We start from the raw sequence: 9,858 nt of genomic DNA on the forward strand, positions 1-9,858 counted from the left end.
TTTTTGTCTAGTTATATGTATATTTTTAAACAAACTGAATATATAGCATGTGTATATGTGTGTAAGAGAGAGAGAGATTAATTAATTAAGTTTGTGAATTAATTAAAGTTTTTCCCGTGCATATCATAAGCACTCTCCCACACTTCTGTTTCATTTACCCCTTCAGAAGCCCTTCGTTAGGGCTCTTACAAAAATTTAATAATCTTGTTGTGCAGCTCTCCAAACGCAACACGTAACAGAATGATCGCACCACCAGAAGAGCCCGTGGGCTTGGAGCGGGTACATGAAATAGAAGGGTCAAGTGAGAGTGCTTGATAAGCATGTGGAAGTCCTAAATGTTCTTTCAGAGATGCGTGGGCAGCTTGAGGCGCATGCAAATACAGGGGATGGGGGGACAGGCGTGGCACTGTAATGACATGGGTCTTGTGAGGGGCGGAGCCACGCAAAAATATTTTTCACTGGAGTACACAAAGTTCTGAACAGGCAGAGTCACGGCCATATAGACACACGGTTGCCAGGCAACACTGCCACAAGGCAATCAGCCTGAAGGCACCACACCTGTCTAAGGGTTTTGATACCTCGGCACTTTATGCAATCATTTAGGTAGCAACGGTAAGTTATCAGGGCCAAAGAAAGAAAGAAAATATAAATCCTCCTATAAATCCTTAGTAAGGGCATAGGCTCCGAGAGGATCATAAGTTTATTTTTAGTTTCCAGACCCCCATCGGTTCTTGCATGGATGGTGGTTTATTTTGGGTTTTTAGTTTTCTGTCTTATTATTAGTAGATCCAAGCTGTTAATTCTATATCCCCTATTTTACAGAGATTTTGAAAAAAAAATTCAATGATAATAATGATAATAATAATTTTATTTTATACTAACTAATTTATTTTATAGTTTAGTATATATATATGAGAGAGAGAAAGAACTGGAAATCATGCTGTGGCGCCACCAGACTTACACCGGCGCTTATCTGGATGTAACCATCCATTGATGTAGCTGGGAAGATCACCTTTACCATCTCCAACAGGTTCTCAAAGAGCTCTAAAGGGTCCCGGCAAACCCAAAGAAATGACACGTTGACCTGACTGAAGCACAGTGCTTGGTGTATCGCATTGGTCACAGGCTGCAAAAACCCCATGGAAAGAAGGTGGAAGTGGTTTGCACCTATCCAAAGCCCACAACGAAGAAAAAAGTGCATGCAGTCTTGGGACTAGCCAGCTACTACTGGCACTTTTGCTAAATTTTCTCCATTTCAGCACACATCACAAACAACTGGTCCTGTATGTGAGTAGAAAACTTACACCAGCAGAACGATAGATTCGAAAGATACGCTGTTATTAAGCAAGAAGCCTTTGCCATCAAGTTGGCTGTAGAAGAATTAAAAACTATTTTATGGGATGGCACTTCACTTTAATTATTGATCTTGCGCCACTCCAGTGAATGGCGAGGCCTAGGGACACCAACCCTCACATCACCCGCTCATTCCTCTTACTGCAGAACCATTTTGAGTCCAGCACAAAGCCGGGGTAGAGCATGGAAACACAGACTCTCACCGAAGCTCAACTGCCTCCTCAGCTTCCTTACCTTCAAACCCAGTCAGCCCAGCACGTCGATCGACTTTAACTGCCTGCTACCAATGCCGAAGGTCCGAGGACTACTTGTAAGGAATCGCCACTAGAGGGTACTGATTTGTCTTTTTGTAGTTTTTGTTTTGCAGACACAGTTGCCTAGAAGGCACCTCGGCCAGGTGAGCTCCCGCTAGGTCATCAAATCTTCTATAAAGAGCTGGTAAGTCTGGGAAACTGGGTCGAGCATTGACTGTTTGTATGTACTGTCATTTATGTGGGCACTTTGTTTTGTATTTTTTATTTTATTTTATATTGTTATTTTGTGGTTTATGTTGTCACCTAACCACTAAGCATGTCCCAAGGCTAGTTGTGATAGTATGTAGGTCTTTTGGGTTCAAGTGTGTGTGGAACTGATTCGGTTTTCTGCAGTCTTGTGTGTACTTCCAGGTTTTGTAAGTACTCTCTGTGTCCCGAGTGTTTCTAGTTTCTGTCCCAGGTCTCTGTGTCCCTAGCTTCTGTGTCCCTAGCCTCTGTGTCTAGTGTTGCTGTAGTCCCTTTGAAGTTTTGCTCTGGTATGTTTAGCTTCCTCGATGTTAAGGCCACTGTACGTTTAGCTTTCACTATGGTTAGGAAACTGTATGTTTAGTTTCTTATATGTTTAGGATATAGTATGTTTAGCTTTTGGTAAGTGTAGCTAGTTGTATGTTTAGCTATCTGGTAGGTGTAGCTATGTGTATGTTAGGCTAAAGTGACATGGACATGTTTAGCTAAATAAATGTTTAGCTAATTGCCATAGGTAGCTAATCACCACGTTTAGCTAATCACCATGTTAAGCTAATTGTCATGTTTAGCTGATTGCCATGTCTTTAGCCCTGTCTCTAGTCCCATCTCTTGTCCTCCCGTGTCTCTAGTCCAGTCTCTCGTCTCTTCGTGTCCCTCGTCCTCCCATGTCTCTAGTCCAGTCTCTTCGTGTCCCTCGTCCTCCCCTGTCTCAAGTCCAGTCTCTCATCTCTTCGTGTCTCTAGTCCAGTCTCTCGTCTACATGAGCATCATCTCACGACCCAATGAGAAACCGTGGACTACTGCGGAAGTGCGTGCATTTCTGAGGGCCCGAGACTCTGCCTTCAAAGCCGGGGACAAGGTGGCCCTTAAAAGAGCAAGAGCCAAACTTTCTTTGGCCATCAGAAAAGCGAAGCGCGCACATGCCTAGAGAATCCACAACCACTTCATAGACAGCGACAACAACGACGCATGTGGCAGGGCACTGTCTCTAGTCCAGTCTCTCATCTCTTCGTGTCTCTCATCCTCCAGTATCTCTAGTCCAGTCTCTCAACTCTTCGTGTCTCTCATCCTCCCGTGTTTCTAGTCCAGTCTCTCGTCTCTTCGTGTCTCTCGTCCTCCCGTGTCTTTAGTCCAGTCTCTTGTCTCTTCGTGTCTCTCGTCCTACCGTGTCTCTAGTCCAGTCTCTCCGTGTCGCCCATCTCTCCAAGTCTCTAGTCTTGTCTTGTCCCCATTTCAGCTCTATGCTTGGCTTGTAGAGTCTATGTACTGTATGCTTTGTATTTAAGCCTGTGTTTCACCATAGTGCTTATATTTGGTGTAACAGGTATTAGAGCCTGTGTTTTGTCTTTAAGCCTGTGTTTCGCCATGGTGCTTATATTTTGTGCAACAGGTATTGGGGCCTGTGTTTTGTCTTTAAGCCTGTGTATCGCCATAATGATTAGATTTTGTGTCTTGTCATAAAGCCTGGGTATTGTTCAATTATGGTTATTATAAATTGTGTTCGTTTCTTTGTTTGTTTTGTTTCTTTGTGATCCATGTTTTATGTTATATCATGATTAAAGACTCTTTTGTTCAAAAACACCCCTCTGCGCCTATGCCTGCCCTTTTGTGGCCACGGCAACTACATCAGCCAATACCACCTGAATCATGACACTACACTGCCTTCACCAGCACAACTGATTCTCATTTCTCTATCATTTTACACTGAGCACCAAGAATACACTTTAGCACCAAACAGCTCCATGGCTCATTCAAACATACTTTAACTGTCTATCATTCTGCTGTCATCACAAGGCCAACCAAGCATCAATCTGGTGAGTATCAGGGCACAATAAAGGCCAAATGCCAGGCTTTAATCATCTCTTTTAGTTTCTTATCTTTAGCCTTCACTAGCAGCAATCATCCCCTAGTCCAGGAAACTGCTGCCATGTAGAGAAACCAAGGAACACCCCCCGCCCCCCGCAAGACTCCCACATCCCTTCCCTTTTTCCTTTTACTTATTTGTTAGTAAAAGAGCCCAGAGCAAGTTGAGGTCTTACAGGAGAAGAGGGTAGTTAATGGATCCAAGATGGCGGCGTGACAGTAGCCAAAATGTTGCTGCGTTGTTCACGTTTTGTGTGTAGCATGTTTATTTTACTTTGTGTTTGGATATCGTTCCGACTGGTGTCCGTACATACAACCGCCAGACACTTTTCTACCTAAATAACCCGGTTACCGACATCCACGATGAGCTGCGCGAAAAGCTACGTGACCTCGGCTTGCTGCGTGACCCAGGCCTCGATGACTCAGCGTTGCCTGATGCCGGAAAGGGGACATCGGAAGCGATGCGCAAGAAAGCAGAAGCGCTGCAAGTGGGCGGGAGTCTGTGCTAGGCTAAAAACAAACCCTAGCCGGCCGGCTCTCCCATCCATCATCTTATCCAACGTCTGCTCCCTGGACAATAAACTGGATTACATCCGACTTCAGCAGGCTACACGGCATGAAGTTAGAGGCTGCCGTGTTTTTGTTTTTACGGAGACATGGCTCAGCGACAGAGTACCGAACGCTGCTATTCAGCTAGACAGGCTAGCCTTGTTTCGCGCTGACAGAAATGCAGCTCTGCTCTTCAGGACTGTTTCAAGTACACTGCTTGAAACATGTTTAGAGAGGCTGCAACTTACAGCGACTTCACTGGTTGCTACATCAACAACTGCACCAATGACGTCACTGTCTCCAAGAGCATCATCTCACGACCCAATCAGAAACCGTGGCACTACCGCGGAAGTGCGTGCACTTCTGAGGGTCTGAGACTCTGCTTTCAAAGCAGGAGACAAGGTGGTCCTTAGAAGAGCAAGGGCCAAACTTTCTTGGGTCATCAAAGAGGCAAAGGGCCCACACGCCTAGAAAATCCACAACCACTTCATAGACAGCGGCAACACACGGCGCATGTGGCAGGGCTTACAAGCCATCACTAACTACAGGACGACATCGCCTGCCTGTCACGGTGTCAGCTCCCTCCCAGATGCACTAAATAACTTCTACGCTCGGTTCGACAGGCAGAATGACGTGGCAGTGAGAAAGACCACCCCTTCTCCGAACGACCAGGTGCTGTGTCTCACTACAGCGGATGTGAGGAAAACTCGACGCAAAGTCAACCCACGTAAAGCTGTTGAACCAGACAACATCCCAGGCAGAGTGCTGAGAGAATGTGCAGAACAGCTGGCAGATGTTCTCACTGACATCTTTAACATTTCTCTGAGTAGCGTCATTGTCCCATGTGCTTCAAAGCCACCACCATCGTACCCATGCCCAAAAAGTCTTCTGTGGCCTGTCTCAATGACTACTGTCCCGTTCCACTTACACCCACCATCATGAAGTGCTTTGAGCGGCTCGTCATGAGACACATCAAGACCCTACTGCCCCACTCAATGGCCCCAGTGCAATTTGTGTACCATCCTAACCGCTCAATGGATGATGCCATCTCCACTACACTCCATCTTGCCCTCACACACTTGGACAATAAGGACACATACGTTCGAATGCTGTACAGCATTCAACACTATCATCCCCCAACAACGAATCGGGAAGCTGAGCCTGTTGGGCCTGAACACCTCCCTCAGCAACTGGATCCTGGATTTTCTGACCGGAAGGCCTCAGTCAGCACGGATCGGGAACTGCATCTCCAGCACCACCACACTGAGCACTGGGGCCCCACAAGGCTGTGTGCTCAGTCCCCTGCTGTTCACACTGCTTACTCACGAATGTGTAGCAACACACAGTTCGAATCACATCATTAAGTTCGCTGATGACACGACCGTGGTGGGTCTCATTAGCAAGAACGACGAGTCAGTGTATAGAGAGGAAGTGCAGAGGCTAACGGACTGGTGTAAAGACAACAACCTGTCTCTGAATGTTGACAAGACAAAGGAGATGGTTGTTGACTTTAGGACGAGGCGACCATTCTCCACAAAGCATCAACGACTAAAGGCAAAAGGAAAGAAGGAGAAGAAAGTAGTGAGGGTTGCATGTGATGGGCTGGCGAGTGTTGGCAACAGTGGAATGGCAGAATGTGTCTGTCGGCCCCACCCAGCCATCTATTGGAGCAGCTTCAGGAAAGAATCTCCATGACATTCTTTGACAGGACAGCTTTCCCGGCTGGAAACAGGGGCTTTAGCGGTGATGCCACCAGCCTTTCTAGTGGCTGGTTCATACATGATGACACTTGGAGGAGTGAAAGTGCTGTGGTTGCTCTTATATGCCTTTTCTATGCCCTTTCCAATGCAGCTCTCAAATGGCGGCATTCGCCTGTGTCGTCCTTACAGTACATGCCTTTTTCAAGCTTAATCAGGTGAATCAGTGGCATTCTGTCTGCATGCCTTCGTGCTGTGGGTTCAAATCGGTAAATCAGCATTGTTTTTTTCACCCACCTTTGTGAAATGTTTGAGATGAGCTTAAACTGGTGACAGGGTGGCACCCAGTCCTCTTGCCTTTATTCAATAAGCTCAAAGGGTAAAATGGCAGCACTCAGATAAAAAAAAGCTCAAACAGGGCAAAAAATGAGAGGGCAGTATTGCATGCTCATGATGACAGCATAGCATGCTCAAGCTGATGTAACTACAGCTTAGTGTTCTCACTTTTGAAATAGCTTGGGTAAGGGGTATTGCCCCGCTCACATGCCACTCATGTGTGCAGACTGGTCCATTTTGCTGGCTTTAGAGCAGCAAGTAGTTTCTATTGGAAAGCAGTTCCTGCTGGCTTTTTAATGCAGCTTTACTCTTTATTCGCTCCAGTCGGCCCCACCCTGCCTTCCATTGGCGCATGTCGCTCTCACCTTTGCCATTTGCTGCACAACATTAGGCTCTGAACCTTAAACTCTGAATTTTATTTTCTTGCTGTTATGACTCTGGACTCTGGATGAAGCTGCCTGTGGCAGGAGCTTGAAATCCATTTATTAATTCCTCGCCAGCCATGCCGAATATAGTGGCCCTGCCCCTTAACACACCTTTGTGGGGAGCCTTTGAAATGAACGAGGAGCAAAAAAATTTGGGCGCATGTCCATCACAAGTTCACGCCATGACAATATATTTATATAAAGTTATACTCAAAATTATTTAACCCACCCCAAAAAATTTTCAAGTTTTTCCACACCAAACTCATTCATCCAAGTCTTTAATGATCTGGTGCAGGGTTGTTTTTCAGGAATTGGGCTCAGCCGCTTACTTCCAGTAAAAGAGACAATTTCATGCTTCCAACTTTGTGGGAACAGTTTGAGGATGGGCCCTTCCTGTTCCAAAATGACAGTACATCAGTGCACAAAGCAAGGTCCATAGGTTTAGTATAAAAGGAGTTAACTGGCTTGCACAGTGTCCTGATCTCAACCCAATAGGATAAATTAGAGCAGAGACTGCAAGCTAGGCCTTCTTGTCCAACATCAGGATCTGACCTCACAGATGTGCTTTTAGAAGAATGGTCAAAAATTCCCATCAACACAGTGCTAAACTTGGCAATATAGTGTGTTCATATATTAATTTAAATATATATTTGCCAAACCTGTTATTTATTGGATTCAGGTTGTTTCAATCAGGCCCCTTATCCCCAGTGAAAAGTAATCCTAATGCTTTAGCATACCAAGATATCTTGGACAATGCTATGCTTCCAACTTCGTGGCAACAAAGTGTGGGTTTCTGGCTTTGTGCACCAGAAACAAGTAAGCAAGCTTAAATAATTTTAATTAATGTCGCTTTATTTGGTTAAGTTTAAGGAAAAAAAACACTTTATAATTTGGATTTTAAAAACAAGTCTAAAAATGAACCTAGTCTGCGGTTAAAAGGCCTGGTTTGGTATTGGGTTTGGTCAAATAAAACAGTGGTAAAGATTTAAATAAATTGTTTACAAAACTCCTTCAAAATAAAATCCAATACGGAGTATAACGAAATATGTTGTTTGAGGCTTGAAAACTGCAAGCTTATGCAAGTTAAGAGTTATATATAAAAATAATAATAATGAATAAATAAATTAAAAAAGCAGACCAAGGATAAAAAAAAAAATACCAATATGACTTAAAAGTCGATAATGCACAATGATCAAATAGGTGAAATCAGGAGCTATTGTTGGTGAGTCAAAAAAAAAAAAAAAATTACATATAGAAAAGCCAAAGAAAATAAACAGCACTAACAGGTCAGAACAAATCAAAGTTAAAATGGGTAAAAGAGAAGCTATCAAATTGGGCAAGTGAATGAAAGTGCAATACTGCTAGGGCGATAATGCTCATTGGTAATATCTTGAATTATTTTCATAGTTAAGTCTATCACTTCCTTTTTTCAAAGATCAATGATTAATTAAAACATTCTGCTATGTATTACAAGGAATTATATTCCTGCAATATGCTTGTTCGTGCATAGCAACAAAATGTGTTCACTTCCCTGTTGATCAAAAGGGGAAGTAACTTTTTTGCTGTTGGACTACTGTCTGTCAGGTGGCCTCATCTCTTCACATGGAAGCCAATATAACTTCTGACATTTCTTAAAAGAAGAAATCATTTTGCACATGAGACTAAAAATAAAACGGTATTTTTTACATCATTACCTTGAAGGATGGTGGAAGCTCAAAATTTATCTTTGTTGGAAGTAAAAGATTTAACAGAGTACTGTTATCCTGAATCAAATGTTTCATGTGTAAAAATTTCTCATAATGTGGCAACTAAAACTGTCTTTTATTCAATAGTGGTGTTTGCAATAGTCATTACAATTGTTGGGAATGCTGTGGTTATTATCTCTATAGCTCATTTCAAACAACTTCACACACCTACAAACATTTTGGTGATGTCTCTGGCTCTGGTAGATCTACTTTTGGGACTGACAGTCATGCCTTTCAGCATGGTCAGGACTTTGGATGGCTGCTGGTACTTTGGAGAAGAATTCTGCTATTGGCATTCTATTTTTGACTTTGTCTTCACTTGTGCATCAATCTTTCACCTGATATCTATTGCTACAGATCGATATCAAGCTGTGTGCTATCCCCTTCAGTACCCTACAAGAATTACGTTACCTGTTTCAGGTTTTATGGCAGCTCTGAGTTGGATTTTGGCTACAGTGTATGCCTTCAGTACTGTTGGTATAAAATCAACTGAAGCAAACTTAGAAGATTATATTGCATCCATAGATTGTTTTGGAAGTTGTCTGTTTTTGATTAATGCAGTATGCGCTTCTATAAGTACATGTCTTTTTTTTATTTTGCCGGTCTGTATTATGATTGGTTTGTATGTGCAAATATTTTTGGTTTCAGAAAAGCATGCAAAGAAAATGGAGGGCACCAAAAAAAACAGACCTGATGTGACCTCAAACAAAATTTTACAAATTGTGAAACATGAGAAAAAAGCTGCAAAAACTCTTGGCATTGTTGTGGGTACATTTAATTTATGCTGGATGCCATATTTCATTATATCTTTAGTTGACCCTCTTTCAAACTTTACCACGCCAGCAATCATATATGATGTATTTTTCTGGTTGGGTTACACTAATTCAACATTTAACCCCATCATCTATGGCCTTTTCTACCCATGGTTCAGAAAAACACTTCATTTAATTGTTACACTAAAGATTTTTGCTCCTAACTCCTCAGACATAAATGTTTATGCAGCTTAAAAATGTGTTCATGGTGCAAAATAGATATGAACAAATAAGGGCATTAATCACATTTATTTTAATTCTAATAAACAGTGCCATGAAAAAGCATTTGCTGATATTTTCTGCATATTTAGCATACTTAAATGAGTCAGATCATCAAACAAATTGTAATATTACACAAATATAACCCAGTAAATACAAAATGCAGTTTTAAAATGATGCCTAAGCTTGTCTGGCCTTAACATAAATTGCACCTACACCTAATAACTAGTTGTGCCACCAATGGCAGAAACAACTGCAATCAAATGTTGGAAAAGTGGGACAAACTTTCAATGTCGAATTGTTTGAATTCAGCTAAATTGAATGGTTATCGAGCAAGAATGGCTTTTTTAAGAATCATA

General features: G+C 42.6%; 1 protein-coding gene across 1 annotated transcript; it reads left to right on the forward strand.

Annotated features, from left to right (window-relative positions):
- Positions 1-8,425: 8,425 nt before the first annotated feature.
- LOC128514265 (trace amine-associated receptor 13c-like) lies at positions 8,426-9,475 on the forward strand. The gene has a single exon (XM_053488034.1). It carries the CDS (start codon positions 8,426-8,428, stop codon positions 9,473-9,475), a length of 1,050 nt encoding a protein of 349 aa, XP_053344009.1.
- The last annotated feature ends 383 nt before the right edge of the window (positions 9,476-9,858 follow it).

The sequence above is a fragment of the Clarias gariepinus genome, chromosome 2, assembly GCF_024256425.1.
Source record: "Clarias gariepinus isolate MV-2021 ecotype Netherlands chromosome 2, CGAR_prim_01v2, whole genome shotgun sequence".
Classification (NCBI taxonomy): domain Eukaryota; kingdom Metazoa; phylum Chordata; class Actinopteri; order Siluriformes; family Clariidae; genus Clarias; species Clarias gariepinus.